The sequence below is a fragment of the Ciconia boyciana genome, chromosome 7 (genome assembly GCF_034638445.1).
Source record: "Ciconia boyciana chromosome 7, ASM3463844v1, whole genome shotgun sequence".
Classification (NCBI taxonomy): domain Eukaryota; kingdom Metazoa; phylum Chordata; class Aves; order Ciconiiformes; family Ciconiidae; genus Ciconia; species Ciconia boyciana.
The window spans coordinates 1,546,654-1,568,180 of record NC_132940.1 but is presented as its reverse complement, the minus strand read 5'-3'; the positions used below and the strand labels follow the sequence as shown (position 1 = coordinate 1,568,180).

The window sequence follows — 21,527 nt, the reverse complement described above, 5'->3', positions numbered from 1 at the left end:
TACTGGATGAGATTGATTAAGAGTGTCCCTAATAGTTCCTAAAATCATATTATTACAGGCTCTCCTAGGGAAATCTGCAATAAAGGTTTCCTCTTCAGAGCATGACGTCTGTAGTAGTGTGATGCTTTAAAACTTTCAGAGGTTTTAGATTGTTAATTTTTGTTATCTAGTCCTTGTATAGCATCTAACAAGTGTATTTACAATTTCAGTTTATCTTTATTAGAAGAATTTGACTGCAGCTGTAATGAGTTGGAGTCCTTACCTTCTACCATCGGCTACCTTCATAACCTGAGGACGTTGGCTGTGGATGAGAATTTCCTTCCTGAGCTGCCCAGAGAAGTGAGAAGCTGATTCTGTTTTTAAATAACAAATTGAGATGTTTTGTGGTAGGCCCAAGACTTCATCCCTACTCAGACAAAATATCTGTTAAACCAGTTGTTTCTTTATGATGTGGAAGACCAGATCTTTCTTACATACTCAACAGTAAAACAGTAAAACCAGGAAATTAGTAAAGTCACGTAAAGGTGAGCGTATCACTCAGAAGAGCAGAGAAAGGAGCCTGAGGCATTTCCTTGGTGTTACTGACAAAGGGGGGCCACTATTTTCTGACTCTAGAATCTGTATTTTCTGCTTTTTGTCAGTTATAGTAAAAACACAAGCTGGCCACCTCCCGACATAAAAAGTTAGTGGTAATACATTTATCAAAGTAAGTATCCTCATATCTTTGGTTTTTTCATTCCTATAGATTGGAAGCTGTAAAAACGTAACAGTGATGTCTCTGCGCTCTAACAAGCTAGAATTTCTTCCTGACGAAATTGGTCAGATGCAGAAGCTGAGAGTGTTAAACCTGAGCGATAACAGGTACAGTTCACATAATTTTTCTAACACATTATAAGAATTTATTTAAAAAAAAAATTAAACTATTCTTTTTAGGTGTTTGTAAAAATACATTTATATAAAATATATTTACAAATACAAAAATTATATTCAAAATTACTTTATTTAAACTATAAGGAAAAAATTTTGAGTTTTGTTTTTAATCTTTATGGTTTGGTCTTCGTTCCACTGACATCCAAAGAAAAACGTGAATGGGGCCAAGATCTGGGTCTCAGTGTGTTTTAATAGATTAAAACCTGTTTACTTCTTTTGTCTCCTAGTGTTTCCATGTGAAAGTGTGATATTTGGCTTTAAAATTGTATGTAGCTTTGTAATATTTAATGATTAAAAAATTGTGACAAGCTGATATATAGGAAATCATTAAATGCAAGCACACTAGCATGTTATCCTGACTCCACTGAAATCAAAAGAAAATTTTCTATTTCCTTTGGCAGAACAAAGGTTTTGTCAAAAAAACAGATTCTTCTGTTCTTATGCACATGACTATTCCTCTGAGAAACAGAGTGCTTAAAATGAGCCTTTCTTGATACCCAGCCCGTGCTGCCATAGGCATCAGAAAAGACTGACTTTTCCTTGAAATTTATACATACGTATGTTCCAAGGATATGTTAATTTTCAGTATAACCACAGAAATGCAAGTTTGCTCGGTAGTGCAACAAATGGTGTGTGAGTACCATTTTGTTTCCAGTAATTATTGTCCATATTCAGTAAAAATTAGAGGAAGGACTTTCCACATCTGTGGCTGATTCACTGTCAGCAGTTTCATTGTTGAAATTAAGGTTGACCATAAAGTATAAAATGAAGTAATGTAGAAATCCCTGTAATACATTTGTTTAAAATTATTCGCTTAATTCTGTTAGATGATTTTCTGCATCGCAATTGTGTATCATAAAATACGTTATGTATGGACCAGAACGTAAAGTTAAACTTAACTCCAGTTTGTGTTGAAACTGTCCAAGTCCCAGCATCAAATCTTGGGTCTCTTGATTTTGGGTTTCCGATTCCAGTGCTTTCCCAGGGCCAGGAATACTCTTCCGTCAGTATGTCACCACAGCAGTGTACGTTTGTGCTGTTATCGGTACAGCTAGAGTCTGAAACTGGATTTCAGGCAACACTTTGAACACCCTCGGGCTGGCATTCTTGCCAACAAAGGCAGTCCAGCTTCCCCTCACTGTTCCTGCATCCCTATACCCTGTCCTGTCCCAGTGCCACTTTGTCCAGCCGTATGGCGATCTTGAATATGTAAGTGATATAGACGAAAGCAGCCTATTGGAAATACGGTGAATTTTGGACGTTTTACGGTGAAAGATGGACGTTTCCGGTGGCTGGCCCACCTTGTGCTGCAGAGCCAGCTGTAGTGACGTGCAGGAGGAGGCACGGAGCAGGCACAGGAGTGGGGAGGCAACCGGACAGTGCTGGTTCGGGGCCTCTTGGGAGTCCAAGGAGCTGCAACTGCAGGGTGCCTTCCCTGGCACGTTAAACTAGTCTGAGCTGGATCACGCTATTTGCCCTCTTTTCAAAGCTGTAGTTGTGCCATGAGTGTGCGTTGAGGAAGCAGAAAACTAGTCTTTTTTTTTTTCTTTCCTTTTTTTGCCAAGTTACTTTTCAGCCGGCTCAGCTGCTGATTTCAGGCACGTGACTTCATGTGTAATTACTGATTATGAGTGCTATTGCTGGAGTGAGAGAGGGAGGAGGTGGCTCACTGCTGGGCGGAGGCAGTGGAGGTGGTAAGAGCAGGCAAGGTTTCCCGACCAAGCTGACCTGACGTGGTTGCTGGATGCCATCAGAACAGCAGTCCTGCCCCACCTTCCTTTTTCCCCAGCTGCCCAGGTATAAGAGAGGATTGGGATTTCCATTGTGGAGGAAGGTAATTATGGACTAGCATCCCAATGGTGTGATGTTCCTTGGGGCGGAATGTGTCAGCTGCTGTGCTTCCCACTCCCCCTTCAGTGCTGGCTGGTAGCCCTGCATCTGCCCTTATGCTTGCTCAGGGCTCACTGGAGAAGTCACTGAGCTGATTTATCTCACTGAGAATGGAAGAAGCTGTCGTTCTTCTTGTTGTGTTCATTTTATGACACTCCTCACGGTCCATTTCCTCACCATGGAGTCTGGCAAACACCAAAGGCAGTTAAAGGTAAACAGTGGCTGTGCACCAAAGGAGGTGTGAGGAGGGCAGGAGAACGGGACCTTTGCCTGTGGCGGTGGGAAGCTGTTCTCTCAAGTCCACCTGAAAGACTGTACAGTGAGTTGTAAGCATTGTAGAACTAGTGGGAGAGCACAGTCTAGAGTAGGAGAGATAGGAACTGACTCAGACCATAGACCTTCAACCTTTAAACCTGGTTGAATTGTCTCCTGTACTTTTTTTGAGGGGTTTGGGGAGTAAATTTTTCCTCCTTTGTTGATACCAATTCCGGCTGAGGTTAAATGTTGTCCTGCTGAGACATTGTGATAATGCTTTTGTTATGGAACCTCCCACCTTAATGAAACGAAAAAGTTTCAATGTTTTGGCACCAAAGAGTTTGGACAAAGTTCGGATACCATCTTAATGTTGAATTTATTTATTATTTTTTTTTACTTTTCTGTTTTCCCATTTTTGCATTCATATTAACATTAAGGCAATATCCATTCTTTCTTTGAATGAGTCCACATGTACATGTTAATATGGAGTGTACCTGGGCTCCACTTGTTGCTAGGAACCTTTCCATGTTACCACAACAGTTTTGCCCCTCTACTCTTCCTGCTTCAGATATGACAGAGAAGGTAGTGCACACCAGCTCTTTTCCTGGATACCCTTTTGAGCCATTGGAAGAAGAGACACAGACACGCAAGCAGAGCAGAAGGGTGATTCTAGAGCCAAGGGGTCAGTGCATGTGCTTCACCCTACGGTGGTGGGCTCCTGGGTCCTGGGATGTGGGTCAGCCTTTTCCCTCTCAGCCTGTTACGAGACCTGCAGAGCCCTGGCCTCTGTGGGCTCCGCTGCTGAGGCAGACCCATTCACACCAAACACTGCTGATGCAGCCTTTTTGGCATGAAAGCTCCAACCTCTGCACAAATCTTCTGAAGAGCAGGTGTTACTCCCTGTACTATAGAACGGATGGGGATGGACTGTGCATATGATCGCATATTCTTTCAGAATTTATCTGGTCAGTCCTTGATGACTTTCTCCTCCTGACACCAGAGAGGATTTCATGTCCATTCTGGCAGGTGTCCTGTTGCTCATGCATCTTTGCATGTTATTTTCCTTGCAGAGGGAACAGACTCCGTCGCCATGACTGTCAATCCATGCTGATTATCATGGATGTATAGTTTTACAAAGGGAACAGAGTCTTCCACTGGGGATCTGTCCACCACAGGTTCACCCCAGTGAATGACACCTCAGGGTCATCTTCTTCTACTTTGTCACATGCCAAATTTCACCTCCAGTGTCTGCAACTGTGACTGCAAATGGTGCACTTGTGTATCCATTAGCCTCTTACGTCATTGCCTTTATCCCAGTGACTTTCTCTGCTAGTAGCTGGGCTACTCAAGCGTTTATTGAGAGATGCCCTTTTGCCACCAGAAATGTTCATTCTGGACATGTTCCTCATGGCATGGGGAGTGCACTCTGGCTCAAGGCATGTAGAGTACAGAGATAGTGGTGGCTTTGAACTTGCCTTGCCAGAGCGCATGGAAAATTTGCAGTCTGCTCTCTGAATGGCCACGCACACGTGGAGGGACGGACAACTGTGATGTAGCATGTAAACAGGAAAAGAGGAGCTCTCCCTCTTTGCATTATCTGGAGCTTGGGTATGAAAGTCAGAAACATTTGGGGAGATTTGGTCTAAAATCCTGATTGGATGTCTTTCAGGAAGGAGGCAAACCTGACATAGACCTCTTTGCCACTCAGGCTAGTGGGAATCTCAAATTTTTGTGAGTTGACGCATTTTGCTCAAAGGTGGGTCAGTGTTTGGAGTCCCTCTCTAGTGCATTTTTAATACTATGATTTCAGCTACCACAGGCTTTCGCTCTTATTCCATGTCTCCTGAAGGCCCTCATCGCTGTAAGATGGACCTTGCTGATTGACCAGAAGCTGGTTTAGTTCCAGGACTTTCTTCAAATATTCATGTTAGAATTCCATTTTAACCAGGGAATTAGACTCCAGCTTTTCTTTCCCATGCCATACACTCTAAGACTATATACTTCTCATCTCCATAGTTGGGAGTCCTCTCTCCTTTTATCTTTACAGGTCCAAACCTTTTCAGCCCTGTGACGGGCTCTTCATCCCTGGGAAATGCAGTATTTGGTTGTCTCTACACAATAAAAGGCAATGATGGGTTGAATCCTGACTTGCTATCCGATTGCAAAGGTGGAGTCTAATGAGGGCTAGTGTGCATCTGACCTGAGCTTAGGTGGCTTCACCCTCTGCAGTCAGGACAGTTTTGATTCCGGATACTTGCAATGCAGCTACCTGGAGATTCATCCTTGCCTTTGCCAGGCATAACACTGTCTCCAGTGCTTCAAGAACCAATGCAGCATTTGATAAAGTAGTTGTGCAATTACTACTTGCATGAAAGATACCGAGACCTCCACCACGTAATGAGTCATTGGGGGTAGCTGCTTGGATTCGGTCACTGTTGAGAGTGCACATGGGATTCATTCAAAGAAAAAAAGATGTCTTACCAGTAACCGGTGTTCTTCACAATGTGTAGTCCACATATACATTTGTCTTCCATCTGCTTCTCCTCTCTCCTCAGAGTCCTTCCAGGTATGAGTCCTGTGATTGAGAGGTAGAATTGTTAGAATGTACATTTGGGCTACACTTCTCAAAGAGCATCGGTTACTGGTAAGTAACCTTTCTTTTAGTTTTAGATTGTTCTTAAAGAAGAGCTGAAAGAATCATCACCTTTCTGTATTTGGACTGCTTCTGCTTCTGTCCTGGGGTCAGAACTCAATTACTGCTCTGAATCTCACCCGCAGAAGTTAGATGAAAAAAAGTCCCAAGATTACATGATCCATTAAAAAAAAAAAGACTGTTCCCTGGTGTACCTTTTCTTTTTCTGTTTAGTTATTTAATTATGCAATATTCCTCATTGCCAAAGAGGTAATTACTTCTGGCCATGTATATCCACAAGTGGTTTTGTGAACAGGATGTTGATGGGTTAATGTGAATCATGTTCTTTTAAACTTTCACACTCTGAAAACCCTATTATTATCAATTTGCTGAGAGTTACCTTGGAGAACTGTCACAAATAGCAACTATCTTGGGCTTGACCGACTGACTGGTAACACTGCTTGTTATGATTAACTTTCAACATGTTTTGACATAAATGTTTCGTGTTTGGGTTATTATTTGAAAATTCTTTCTGATTGTCACCAAAGTATAATAAATGCATCGATGAATCTAGAAAGTATTTCCCTAGGTGTTCGGTAAGCTCTTCGTACATTGTATTACTCAAACTAATAATCAGTGGAAACTCTTCCCATACTCTGAGCTTGCTTACTTAGGGCATAACAAAGACAAAATTTAGTGCCTGGTACAAACATGTAGTGGGTTATTTTACAAAACTATGAGAAAAACAATTATCAAGAAAGAAAAGTTAAAATTATGTCTGTCAGTAGGCTTACAATAAAAGCAAAGACTACCTTCACTCCGTAAGACCCCTCAAATATCAACATTTGATATTTTTTATATTTAAACAGTATCAATGACATTTTCTTTGCTCTTCTTGTGTTCCATGAATAATATTCATTAGCCTACTCTTAAAGTATTTAGCCCTTAAGAACTTAACAAATTACACGGAAGATGTAATCTAGGATTAATAAAGGAAGGAATTATTCTGAAGTCCTCACCCCAGAATGGCGTAACACACTGACAAGTAGCTCCTTTGAGGTTGTGCAGTCATATGGTACAACTGTTTAATGTTTAGGGGTGTCATTTCAAAACATGGGCTGGTTTTGGTTTAGTTTGTTTTTATTCACCTGAGGAACTTCAGAGGAAATTTCTTCTCCTTTTCTTCTCATAAGACGATGCTTTCTATGTGAAAATTAAACATTATAAAAAGAACATACACGTTTCATGCTTTTCCAAACTATTACTGTGGATAGTTGTTTTCCTGAAAAATCAGTTGGTGCTTCAGGATTTACCTTAAAAGAAAAATTTTTCTTAATAACTTTTAAACTTTTACATTTACCAATGGCATACATGATTGTACCTGTTTAACCTAATTAATATGAATACAGATAACCTCCATAGCACTAAGAGATTTTTTTAATTTGGCTATCGCATTTTCGCTCTTTTTACAAATCAGTTTAAGAGATTGCAAATTGAAGTTATTAGTGCTTAAAAAAAGGCACAGGCATGAAGCTGTTGCTCACGCAAGAAAGCACGCACAGCGGGTGGCTGCCCAGTGGTAGCACTAGGGTGATTGTTCGGGAGATTCACAGAGGCTGTTTTCCCCCAGGCTTCGTGGCTCTGTTCAGCCGACGCCTGAAGGAATGGGTGCAGGGTCTGTGGCCGTATTTCCATTAGTCCTGTTCCCGGTCCGGACTGCGGGGCTGCAGTTGCTCTGGAACAGTCAAACAGCACCTTCCAGCAGAGAAGGGGCCTCAGGCAAAGGTTATTTATTCAGGCTGAGTAAAATACCATCCATAGTAAGAATAAGTCATTTTGGTACAGCACAGTTTGCCTTTCAATTGTAAGTTAATTTAATTTGGCCATCTTCTTAATTAACTATCTGTGCACCACTTAAAGTTTCATCTAATATTGTGATTATATTTTCCCTTAGATTTATAAAAACAATTACGTATGTAATTTTCCAGACTGTCTAGTGAGAAGTTTCAGCATTTAAGCATAAAAGAAAAGCTCTTTTTTGAATAGCACAGCCATAAACTTCACATTTCTTTGTACTCATATCTGATTGCAGTCATGTATTAGATCAATGGAAGCAGTGCAGATAATCACTTTTTTTCCATTACTGATGAGCAGTTTTCTCTTCAGAGGAGGCCAAATCCTTTACTGAGGATGATGTGAGTTAGCTCTTTGAAATAGGCAGAGCTATGCTGATTTATATCAAATGGGATCTGGCCTGTAGTATGTAGAAAGTAATCAACCTACATCCATGCGTAATGAATATCTGAGAACCTTTGTAGCTGTAGTACACCCTTATTTCAGGATATGCTACAGTAGTACCTAAGTATATATACTACTGTAGTATACGCTTATTTGAGGGTACACTACAATAGTATATAAGTATATATACTTCTATGTAGTATGTATAAGTACCCTTATACCCTTATGTCACATACTGCACTATTCCACGCTGCAATATTCATTTTATGACAAGACAGGAATGAAAACTCCATTTCAGGTAGTTTAGGCACTCCTTACTTTCTTATGGCATTAATTCTAGGTTTAAACATGCACACACATGTAAAACTGCTGTAATCTATACAGGCATTTAATTGGAGATTGTCTCATAGCACACTATGTATGCGTATGCATTCATGTCAATTTATTTCACTGTTATAGATAAGTCATTTTTAGTATAAGGTATTTTTATTAAAATCACAATCTTTAAAATGTGTTACTTGCAGTAAGTGCACACTGCTTTCTGAAATAACACGATTTTTAATGGTAATGACTTTGTGGCAAAAATACATCTAGAGTAATTCCAGAATCATAGAATCACAGAATCGTTTAGGTTGGAAAAGACCTTTAAGATCATCCAGTCCAACCGTTAACCTGGCACTGCCAAGCCCACCACTGCACCATGTCCCTCAGCACCACATCTACATGGCTTTGCAATACCTCCAGGGATGGGGACTCAACCCCTTCCCTGGGCAGCCTGGTCCAGTGCTGGACAACCCTTTCGGTGAAGAGATTTTTCCTAACAGCCAATCTAAACCTCCCCTGGTGCAACTTGAGGCCATTTCCTCTTGTCCTATGGCTTGTTACTTGGGAGAAGAGACCGACCCCACCTCTCTACACCCTCCTCTCAGGCAGTTGTAGAGAGCGATGAGGTCTCCCCTCTTAGCTCCTTTTCTCCAGGCTGAACAACCCCAGGTCCCCCAGCCGCTCCCCATCAGCCTTGTGCTCCAGACCCTTCCCCAGCCCCGTTGCCCTTCTCTGGACACGCTCCAGCCCCTCAAGGTCTCTCTTGGAGTGAGGGGCCCAACACTGAACACAGCATTCGAGGTGCGGCCTCACCAGTGCCCGGTACAGGGGCACGATCACTGCCCTCGTCCTGCTGGCCACGCTATTGCTGATACAAATGGGTACACTTACAAAGCACTGCATAGTAGCAATGGTGAAAAAGCTTGTGAGATGCTTATCTCCCAGAAATACAGATGGATTTTTAATATGAAGAAGACTGTAGGAATATTGTTGGCTATTTACTGGTAGAGGGATGAAGGATTCTCCTGATGATGCCGTGCAGGAGGAGTACCTGGCAGTGGATTGCCTGTCTTAGTCTGAGGTGTGAGTGAGCGTATCTGTAAGAGCCTTTCTTTCCACAGTATGGGGTTGTCTGACTCTCTCAGAAAAGGGCTTTTCCTCTTCTCTTTTTGGTAAATCACATTTAGCTTTTGTCTTTGTGGACAGTCCTTTGGTCGGTCCATTTCTTCCTACAGTCCTCCAGCTCCTTGCCCTTCTGTAACACAGAGATGGGAGAATATCAGTATGTGGGTAGGACAGCCCTCTCGCGTTGGTACAGACCGAAAAGTAAAAATGATATGTTCAGAATTAGTTAGTGGGAAAAACATGAATGAAGTTTCCACAAGTATCTAGTCATCATTTCCCCATTCCCACATTCAGATCACTTTTAGGAAATGTGTTTACATGTATAATTAAAATGCTAATTTTTTTACTGTTTCATTTAATTTTGTCCTTTATATTATTTTAATCTTTATCCTAACGTTTCTACAAAAATGAATTTTCAATATTATTAGAGTATTTCTGTTCCAAAACTTAAATGTCCAATAAAAGGATTTATGTTAGCCGCACTGAAAACGGTTAGGTCTTTCCTGTAAGTCTCCCTGGGACCAAGATTTTTTTCAGTTTACTGTGTTACAAGCTGTAGCTTTGGTTACATTATAGCCAAGGCAAAATATCGGTATCTCCTTAGTACCTTTAGGGTATGATATCAGTAGTTTTAGATTCCAAATGTCACTCTTAATGTGGAATGCCCGTAATAAAATATAATATTTTAGTAAAAAGTGAGAGAAAATAAAGATATGAAATTATAGCAATTTCAGTATGATCAAGATAAACATGCTACATACAAATCTTTAACAGAAACTATTGTGAAAATGAAGGATTCATGTTGTTCCAATATTATCATTTACAGACTGAAGAATTTACCATTCACTTTTACTAAACTTAAAGAACTTGCAGCTTTGTGGCTTTCTGACAACCAGGTAATGACTTTCAATGTTCATATTTCTTTAGTAACTAGGGGTCCTAGCAAGGGCTGTAAATGAAACCTATAATTTAATACATGATTGTAGTGGAATTACAGAAGTGTTTGCTCCCAGTCCAGCTTTATACTTTCATATCAAGGTATAGATTCTTCTGGCTGTCATTTATTAACTTGGAAAGATCACCTTTGCAGGATTTGTTACTTGTGTCTAGCTAAGCTTCTATATCCTTACAAAAGTAGTAAATAAAGGCCAAAAGTATCAAGGAATAATTTGTAAATAGAAATTGAAGAGGTAAGACTTTGTTATCAAACTTGTTATTAGTTTTTCCCATCCTTTACTCCATCTGTGCCTCTGTTCTTGTCGTCTTCCTTTTCCCTCTTCCTGTCCGTGCTTCCATTCCTGCATATTTTAAACTCCATTAAAGTCAGCGGGAGTTTAAACATGTAAAAGGTGCACAAGAACTTTAGTCTTGTTTCGGAGAGAACTCTCATTTAAGTTCCTTTTAAATTTAAGTATGTCTGTCTTTGTTCCAAGGGGTTTGGTTTCACTACTATATATTCCTTAGGGTTCTATTTTAAAACAAATTATGTAACATGAACACTGAGAAATGTAACAGTTCAGCCAGCACCTGAGCACGAAAATAAGTTTCGATCCTTTCCAGCATTGGTGGATAGAATAATTTTGCACTTCCGTAATTCAACTCTAAATGGAGAAAAACTCAATTTGTACAATGTTAGAAATGTTCGACATACCTAACAGTTTTTAATAATCTCAATAAATTCTCATAATCTCATCGTTCTCACTTTGCAATAATGCCCATGGTCAGATATTATACCTCTTTAACTGAAGTTGATGAGGATAATTCTTCAGGGGCCAATTATCGTGCTACTGGAAATTAATCCATCCTTTTATCCGTATGAAAAAGCCACAGGGACCGAGGTCCTGCAGCTGCCTGTGTGCGTACGCTGTGCTGGGCACTGCTGGTTGCAGACGCGCTCAGAGCAGAGCCCGTGCCTGGCCACGGGGCACGGCCCAGCAGACGGGGTCATTTCTTTGTCAGATGTCAGATGAGATTCCTGCTGACTCCTGGCCAGCGTGTACCGTTCGGCCGTGCCCTCAAATCATTGCAAAGCCAAACGCTCCGCAGTCGGTAGATTTTCATTGGTACATGCTTATTGCACTGCGCCTTAAAGGTACTTTTTACTTTTATAGCTAAGCAAAAAATTTTAAAGCTGAAGGGGGGGGAGACTAAGTGGGAGGGATAATAGAAAACGATGAGTAAATTTTCATGTGTTAAATGAGGATTCTCGTTTTTTCACTCTAATTTCCATTAAAAATATAACATTGCATGACTCCTCAGCCCAGCCACAGAACATACACTTCCTTTTAAATATACAATATTTTTTAAGCATTGTGACTTTTCTACGGAATAGCATAGATTAATTTCTATTCTATGAACTATGACAGTCACTCCTAGATGCTACATTAGAGCAAAGCAATAATAAAAAATAATCAACTGAAGTAAAACACAACAGTAACATCTGAATATTCAGAGTACCGCCATGTCAATTCTCCGGTATCTTGCACCAGGTTTACCCTCAGATGAACTAATAACTCTTGTGAATTTAGTCCTTGTTAGCCCTAGCTTAAAATAGATCACAGCCATAATGTAGGTGTTTTAACTGTGTAGTTGCAGCTCTGTTCTGCTGATCCTTTAGCTTCCTCACTGGTATGACTCTGAACATGCAGTCAGTATTTCTGATATTTAGTGTTCTTCTGTTGATCCTGGCAGGAATTACAGAAGTGAGGAATGGGAGAGGAGGCATTTCCACCAGATTAGTACTTGTTTTAGTCCGTAGAGAAGTTTATTTTCATACAGAATTTTAGTTAATCTTGTATTTTCTATTTATCAGATGCTAAAATCCCATCTCAGTTAACACACATGCTCGGAGTTAACAGTTCTTTGTTTTGCCTTCCCTGTACAGTCCAAGGCTCTCATTCCACTGCAAACTGAGGCTCACCCAGAAACAAAGCAGAGAGTACTGACTAACTACATGTTTCCCCAGCAACCCCGCGGTGATGAAGGTAAAACGCCATCAGCACTTCCTACAGAGCAGGAGCAGTGCTTGTTCAGACAGGGGAGAAAAACACAGAGGGAGGGAGAGGAAGGAGTTTCAGACATGGTTCTGTGTGCGAGTGTCTCTTCTGACACACAAAGCCAGTGGTGCACACATAACAGTCTATATTTTGTCATACACAAAGGAATCCTGTTTGCAGATCCATTATTCTCAGGCCATCAGATTTACATTTTCTTAAACACTTTTTTATTTTCAGAAGAATGGCCTTGAATAAACAATTTGAACCTGGGAATTGAGTGTGCATGGGACAGAAATTCTAGGATATGCCTTGCTGCCGTGTGGACAAGCTGTTGGCCAGAGCCAGCTCAACCTGCAGAGACACTGGACCCATCTGAGAGAGCTGGGGGGTGGGCCAGCTCCTAGGCATGGGGGGTTCAGAGCTCTGAGCCTGGCAGAACTGAGGGTTTGGCTCCTGACATACCTATGCTAAGTTAGAGAGTTTGCCCCTCAGCTCCAGATCTGCCCCCAAACCGTGTTGCTTCCCATCACTCTCATTTCGGTTTTAGTACGAAACTGTCTCTAATGGTTTGTCAGTTACGACTCTCATTGCCCCCCTCAACAGTTTTGAAAGAATAACCCAAGATTACAGGATCGACTACGAACATGTCTTTTTAGTTCATTTCCAATCTTCTGCTGGGTGCACTAATGACTTGTTCTTCCACATTACTGTTTGCAATTTAACTGTAGATTTCCAGTCAGACAGTGATAGTTTTAACCCTACTTTATGGGAGGAGCAGAGACAGCAACGTATGACTGTTGCCTTTGAATTTGAAGAAAAAAAGGAAGAGGAGGAAAACGCAGGGAAAGTTAAGGTAAGTTCTGTTTGATTTATTCTTGTATTCGCATATGATGGACAGGGTCCAATTTACAGATCTTGAGTTGAACCATTTTTGTGTTCTAAATACCCAGAAAATACTTGGCACCATGTTTCAAGTACAGCAGTTGAGGAAGAACAGCATATCTGTTCACCCTGAAGTACACATCACCAATTTCTGCTTTTGCTGTTGCTGTCTAGACAGCAAAACTTTGGTTTCATAAGTCAGTTCAGGCCCATAACCCTAATGGCGGGTTCCTAATGTGACAGATGTTTTGTCACAGAGACAAAATTAACACAAAATGTTGGGAGACTTAGAATTAATGTCCAACCACCTAGTTCTTTAGAAATATTTAGATCACATAGGGGATTTCATATTCCTCTCAAAGGGGATGTCAGCGAGAGCTTTGCAACTTCATGGAGTTACACAGGAACGTGCAGTGGAGAGGGTATCTCTCATCAGTTTTGTAACCTACCAAAAATGAAGATCAAAACATGAATATCCTCCCCCATTGCTCTGAAATTAATATAATTCCAGAGCTTTCAATTGAGCCTTTAATCAGTTACATTGTTAGAAGGATCTTGTCAGGACCATCTACATTTCAATGGCATCAAAATTTCTATTTCTTGAATCATATAAAGGAATTACCCCAATCAAACACTTAAACACTGCAAATTTTTAACTGTGGTAGGATACCCAACATAAAATGTATTGCCAGAGACCAAAATCATATGAGGAGATTTAAATCATATTTTAATTTTAAAATTAATACTATTATTAATAGCTATTTAACATGCCATTTAGATCTTCTTGGAAGTTTTGTATTTTTCTTTTTAATATTTTTCCCAATTAGGAATTTTCATCTAACTCTTGTAACCAGAGATAATGGACTCTGCTGCTTTAGTAAAACAGAAAATGAAGTCAAAAAGCAGCCTTTGCCTCACAATAAATAGATTAAACTGAAACTTTACCCCAGCTGAACTGCAGATTTATGGGTCATATATGGAAAACAGAGCATCTTTATATTATTCCACCACTTCTTATCAGAATTTTCACTGTGGGTAATATGGCTGTCCAAATGTGCAAAACAATTGAAATATTAACAGAGAAATAGATATCCATTTCTCAGTTCGTAGGATTTAATTGTATTGTTATTTGCAAGCATTATTTTAAATCTTGAAATGTAATATATGAATTCTATCACTTAGATAGCCATTTTGTTTTTGATATATTTCAGAACACTATGAATGACTGAAACAAACGTTTCCTTTGAGTAAACTGTTCTTGTAGAAAAAATAAATCCTTCATCCACTGAGTGCTGTTCCTGTACTTCAGTTCAAATGCTGCCATCTGCTGTATGGCAACTGGGGAGGCAAACGCAGCCGAGACACAGTACCACATTTGCAGGTTTCCTAGAAACAGCACTTTTAACAAAAATAGCTGGCCCGTGCCCGTGCCCGTGCCCGTGCCGTGAGCAGGTGTCTGTGCGTGGCGTGACCCCGGGCCCGGGTGCGCCGCCCCAGAGCTGTTGAGGATGCAGCGGATGCCCTGGTTGCAGTGCTTTTACCTGGGCTGGTTGCGCGTCCCTGGCAGCTGCTCCAGAGCCGCGCTCTGTGGAGCAGAGCTGGCATTCCCAGAGGCGTGCATTGCTCGGCTGCGGTCGCAGCCCCGCTGCAGCAGAACACGAGAAGGGCAGCCTGCGGCCAGTCGTGCTGCCAGCAGCAGGAGTGGTTTGTACCGTGGGGGTGATCCATGTCCCACAGGGCTGCACCTCTCCGTAACGTTTTGGCTTGGCCATCCGAAGGTCAAGACGGTCTTTATCTCCTTTGTATCACAAACAACAATATTAGTTGTGGAAGAGTCCAAGACTAAAATACATTTCCTGGAGTTCTTTCTTACCTGTTCTCCCTCTCACCCATAGAGAGTGGGTATAAACCAGTGTTGTAGTACGTGAGTCTGTTTCTGTATGAAATTCCTCTGTTCCCATATACAATCCAATGTTCCTCTCCTCCATAATGATCCTAACGTCTTCTCATCAGACCAAACCACTAAATTTTGCAGCTGATGCCATAGTTACTGCTTATATAGAGAAGAATTATTAAGTGAAAAGCTAAGCAGGGAGCTAGGAGCTGATCAGATATTTCCTCCCATCTGTGTACCTTGAAGAGAGCATCTCTCCTCTCTCGTATCTCACTGTGTGTACACCAGATACCCCTAAATACCTGTAGTTTGTAAAAACTGGAAGTAGAGAAATAATACTGTTCAAACCTGGGAAATCTTGCCAGGCTGTGAAAGGAAAAGATTTCCCACTGAAGGTGTGTGGGTTTTTCCCCTATCATGAAAAACAGCCTTTTTGCCCAAGCCGTGAAAAAATGAGCTCAAATTCCATTACTATTAATAAGATAGAAATGCTTGTTTGCATCCTTCTGGTATGTCTGTGCTCTTTCCCAGTGATGCCAATTCATCTCTCTCTAGGAATGACCCTTAAAGTGTTGTAAGGAGTTATTTGACTGAACTGTTCACCAGCCTGTGTTTAGATGCGTGCGCGTGAACTAAAAGCTAATTGCTGGAACCCTTTGAGAACGGAGTGCCTGTCACTCCATCCAGGTGTTGCAGTCGCTCTTAGGGAGGCTTTAACATGTGTGTTTGTAGCAGTTTCACCAGGCCTTTATGGGATGAATTTGAAGGTTAACTTAAATTATCAATAGGCAGTAACCACAAACATTGGTAGCGTTTTCTAAAAGCATACAAAGTTTTCGCTTTTTATCTTTCATAGTTAAAACTGAACTCTCAGCCGCTACATGTTAAAATAGGTTTGGTAATTGAAATTGTTCAATAACTTTGTCCATCAAGAATTTTGAACTTCAAAAATTCTTTTTTCAGGGTCACGCTACTTTTGGTGTAGCATTTAACATGCAAGAATTGTATCGACAGGGAGTACAGATTTCCTCTGTAAGGATAAGTCTAATCAGTGATGAAAATATCTGCATTCTAGTGGATAGCACCTACCACAGCTGCCAGTATTTTTACTGTTTAATATTAATGCTCACAGTGACATGAAACTCTTGCCGAAATCCCTGTCTATGACTTGTCTATCTCATGGAAGTCTTTTGGTTAATTTTTCCCTGACTACTACTTACTGAGGATTTGCTCTGTGACTTGACTTTTAGCTATGTTTGTCTGTAGACCTGGCACTTAAATCGTGGTCTGAATTTTGTGATAAAGCAATTGCCTCATTAGGCCACATCTAAATATGATTTCTTTCAACCGTAAATCAACCAGAGCTTTAGTAATGCTTTACAGACTTAATTTATTTTTTCTGTTGAAATTCTTTATTAACACATGACATCATAGTCATACATTTTAACGTTTTATGTTAAAGTCATGTCAGAATCTATTATCCGTAATGTTTATTCTGTTGTGGTTCAGAATTGTATGCTAGTATTTCATATAGTTTTATTTTCCAAATCGATCATGCTTTTGCTTCTAAAATATTCCTATCAACAGACCATATTCATTTGAGTCCAAGATTATGTTTTTCCTACTCGTTAGGAATTTAAAATCCAACAGCTATAATCGTGAGCAATTAAAAGTAAGTTCCCTTTGCTTGCCTCACGTAGACAATGAGGTAAAAGCTTCTTTGTGGTAAATGCTTCCAAACACTTATCACATGGTAAATGTGGAGTAATTTCAAATTTCACAGCCTCACAATTGGGAACAGTTATCCCGACATGCACAGCTTGCACTGGGAGCTGTAATTTTACTCCATTGAAGGGTTTTATTGCATTTCCACCCCAATTTCAGGCCCAAAGAGAGTGGCAGGCTCAGCCAGCACCTTCTGCATTTCAGCTGGCTGCGTCTGGTGACGGTTACGTGCGCTCAGCAGCGGGCTCGCCACGCCGCAGGGTGTGCTCTCCGGTTCAGCGTGTGAATCCCAAGTTTGGTGCTTAAGCCACAACCATCTTGCACAGCTCGGACAAAGGTGGTGGAGATAGGGCAGGTTTGCAGCGTGAAGGACGGAGCGGGGGGGGGCAGGAGATGCTCTGTGGAGGAGAGGGTCCTGTGCTGAGAGGGAAGCATCTGCCACAGGCGAGGCTCAAGGGACAGACCAGACCTACAAGCTGCCCCCGCTCTCTGCACAGCCCAAGCAGCTTTGCGGAGGTCGTGCTTTGCTTGGATGTATGCTTCAGTTTCCTCAGCACCTCTCCCCATGATGCATGATGTCCAGCAGACAAAATACGTCCGTAACACGGTGGGGGAGGTATAAGGAGAGGTCAGCATCATGTATGGCGTCTTTCCTGCCTGGATCATTCCTGACGTGGTCGTTTGCTGCACCGTCTCCTCGGAGCAATTTGCTGATAGGGTCACGTCTTGCCAGATGACGGGGGGCGATGCCATCCATGAGCCTTCTCAGCCACTCTTCCCCTTCCACTCAAGCCTGAGATTTTGTAGAGTTGTCTTCAAATCAGGATTGCTTTGGACTTGGGAAATACAATGTTTCTCTACTTCTGAGTGATAAAAATTATAAACTTAAAATGTGGAGTTTTCCAGACAATCTGTAGGTCTGTCAGTTGATTAAAGTACTATTCAGTGTCACTTAGGGTGACTTTTCTGTAGTGGTTCTGTACTGTTTTCGGTATAAGAAAAGAGTAAGATACACTTGAGTGCGTGTACATACATTATACATCTCAAAGAGCAAATAGCTCCCGATAGATCAGATTCTGTTCTCAGCTGCCATAGATAATTCAGATTAATTCAGTACACTGAACATAGCTAAATTAATTCTGCATTTACACCAGTATTGTTTTGAAAAAGTGTGATTTAATATGTCAGTACTCTCAAGCAAAGTGTAGAATTAAAATACAATACTCTCACAGGGTAAAAGATAGGCTTATAGGGAACCATTCCCATCCATTATTTTATGTCACTGAAATTCCATTATAGGTTGACATAGTGTAACAGAGAGCAAATTTCAGTCCAAAAATCCATGAGGATAGCTATATGTAACACATTACCTCAAATAGATTAATTAAAAATTTGAGGAATTTGCACTTAGCTGTAGTACTGTAACCATGGTTTTAGTTTGCATGCTGTTTTCATTTTGTATTTGTGTTTTAATTCTTTTTATGAATGTTCAGGTTGAAATAAATCTAAAACGTTATCCCACTCCATACCCGGAGGATTTAAAGAATATGGTAAAATCAGTTCAAAATCTGGTGGGCAAAACAAGCCATGGAGTACGGCCTGAGAACTCAACACCAACTGCGAACAGTGAACAAACTGTGAAAGAAAAGTATGAGCACAAGTGGCCCATGGCACCAAAGGAGATTTCAGTGGAGGTAATGTAAAAGGATCGTTGTTCCTCTCAAGAGTTGGAGATGGGGTTTTAACATAGCTCCATCAAATGATATTCTGCATCTGCTGTGAACTTCATACCTAATAGTTTCTCGTTTCATTCCGTAAAGTTAATTTAGTTTTATATTGAGTTGCTGTTTTTCCCAGTACTACTGCGTTTATCAGACTGAATTTTTGGTTTTAAATCTGCCTAGAGCTGAATTTTGGTATTAATATATACAAGCACTCTCCTAAATTGTAATGATATGAGAGACTTGCATATTAGCAGGAGAATGGACCTGATCACGATTTACATCTCAGACTTAAGTAAGTGTATTTCTGCCTCAAATATGTTAATGAAAAATCAGTTTGTTCTGTCTGACCCTAGTATGCCATGAGGTTCTGCTGCTTCTATTCACATTACAGGTAGTAGCTAGCCAATTAACCTTGTCAAAAGTTAATGAAGTGAGCAGGAGTGCTTCTTCGACTGCAGGGAATGTTAGATCAGGCACGCCCTGCATAGTGACTTACAGTGAGTTGCAGAGTCTAGCCCTTAGTACGTTCGCCGGGAGTGGATCAGTACGCATAGTAACAGTCTTCTATTCTAACCTGAGTACAGTCGCTGAGAGGTAAATTCCTGAATACTGCAGGCTTGTGCAAAGCTGTTACAAATAGCTGAAGCTTGATCTCAGAGGGCATCTCCTTGTTAACATTCACACTAATGACTTACTTTGTGCAGGCACAAATTATAAATAAGGGAAATCTCTTACCCTGGCAGTAGGTACTGGTAGTTTATAAGCTTGGACAGGTCTACAAGAATACCAGCATTCTTGAAAATCTTTATGAAGTCTTAATGTTCAAAAGAAATAAATGAGGAAAAAAATTATCACATTATCTTTTCACTCCTTTGTTATTTAAACATTATGATAAATTCATTGTCCTTGAAATATCCCTGTCTCTGGCTAGTCGTGTACGCATGAATTTTTCTTCCTCAGTTTTCCATATCCCTAACACAGACCGGCTGTTCTTACATATTGAACAGTCACTGTAGCTGCTCTGTCAGTACTGTGTGGGGTTTTTTTACAGTTAAACAGTTTCATTTCTTAAAACCAAAAGTTTTCTCTTAAGATGGCTTCAGAAGACTTTCTTCAAATCTAGGCACAGTTTCGATTAGTACTTCAAACTAAAATATTTAACTTAAAATCATTCATGTTTTTATCTAAATCTGAAATCTTAAATTCCATCATTATTCCTTTTTACTCATTAAATTCTTTCTTACTGTGTAAATCTGGCCTTTGAACCAACTCAGGTCTTGTGGCATGAGTATTGGCATGTTCTGCTGTTGTTGCTGGATACATACCATTTATTTTGTATCAACTAGCTTTTGAACTTGAATATTCTTAATAGCTTTCTGCGGGTTTTGATTATCCTTACTGTGAACACACACATACCTATCTGGAATTTGAATCAATGTTGTCTGACAAAGACATTAGGTGTTGGTCTTGTGGCTGTGTCGGGTGACACAGGCTTCAGAAGTAGGTGGCTGTACTGGTTTAGTTGCTGTTAAACTAAATGTTAAGTTGTTAAACGAAGATGTTAACATCCCAGGGAACTGAGCCACAGCAGAGAGTCCTGTGAGTATGCGGAGCCCAGTGAAGCCTCCGTTATGGAGGTGTAAGGAAAGAGGAAATGGCAGCAACACCATAAAATACTACAGTGACTCTGAAATGCTTGTGTGACCACATACTGTGTTCTAATGTAGAAAAAGATGAAGACAGATTTCATTCTTACGTTTCATTCTTTGGTAAAAATGCATTCACTTTTGCAACAGAAAAACAATCGTATCTAGTTTTTCTGTGAACGTACGTGAACTGTTAATTGCGTGATTATCACAAAAAGCATGCTATAAAAATAGTTGAATTGCTGAAGACCCTGCAGTAATTCCTGAAGTGCAATTAAATAATGTGATTGCAATTTCCTAGTTAATTTTCTACCACAAGCAACTGATGTGAGTGCATGACTATTTCCATCACATCAGTGAAGATGTATTTTTCATCTTCTATTATTATAATAGAGGAGATGGTGGAACTTTTTCAGCTTTTCATTTCCCTAGTACTTCGTCGAGACTAGTAACACAACTATCTCGTCAACTAAAGAGAACAAAAAAAGTGTTCTTGTCATTCATACAAATAATGACACTGGGAAGTTGTTATGGTTGTAAAGCAGAATGATGTATACATTTTCCTCCCTTTGGCTTCCTGCATGAAGATAAAGAAGAGGTATGGGAAACTGCAGAAAAAGCGTGAATGATTTTGTGAATAATATTAGCATGATTTCAGTTGCAACACATTAAATAAAACATAATTAAGCTCCATTTGCTTTTCAGATAATTAGGCGACATGATCTCAAGCCTCAAGTTAAAATACAGTTTGAAAATGCAGGTGTGTTCTGATATAGATTTAGACTGAAGACAGTTTCTAATAACAAGGTAATTTCATTTCAGGTGCAATGCTCACTTTTTCATCTCAGAGGCCAGATAAGCTGGTTTCTTTTCTGATCTCTTTTGGGTTTTCTTGCAATTAATTTACACGTCTCTTCACAAAACTGTTCCTAAATAATTAAAAGGAGCATCTGAAATGAGTAACAAGCTACATTTCAAATCCCCTGTATCATCCTCCACCTTCAGTTATAATAAGCAAACAATTTCTTAATTAATCATCAGTTAAAATAAACCTCTTCATTGTCCTAAGTCATTTTGAAAGATGTGCATTTTGGACAAAGAAGTCTGGGATAACTTAGTGCGTTGCGTAGCCTTTCCATGAGAAACAATGAGAAATACCACAAAACAGCAATTAAGAGCTTTATAGTTAATACTCTTGATATGTATGGATTGGCAAATAAACTGGAAATGCTTCTCTATAACTCTCAGCTTTGGATTTTAAAAAGT

The 21,527-nt window shown here is 40.2% G+C and overlaps 1 protein-coding gene across 12 annotated transcripts in view; it reads left to right on the top strand.

The window, feature by feature from the left end:
- Positions 1-21,527, top strand: part of LRRC7 (leucine rich repeat containing 7) — a 175,884-nt gene that overhangs the window by 123,387 nt on the left and 30,970 nt on the right. For 11 of the 12 annotated variants that reach the window (XR_012043489.1, XR_012043491.1, XR_012043490.1 and 8 more), the window contains exons 11-16: positions 210-339; positions 746-861; positions 10,221-10,290; positions 12,279-12,378; positions 13,119-13,243; positions 18,385-18,585. Coding sequence is in view for 9 of the 12 variants with exons in the window: in XM_072868207.1 (XP_072724308.1) it covers positions 210-339; positions 746-861; positions 10,221-10,290; positions 12,279-12,378; positions 13,119-13,243; positions 18,385-18,585 (742 nt within the window). In the remaining 3 variants the exon portion in view is untranslated. Of the gene's footprint in view, positions 1-209; positions 340-745; positions 862-5,630; positions 5,691-10,220; positions 10,291-12,278; positions 12,379-13,118; positions 13,244-18,384; positions 18,586-21,527 lie in introns of those variants that run through there. The other variant, XM_072868214.1, reaches the window with a different exon arrangement.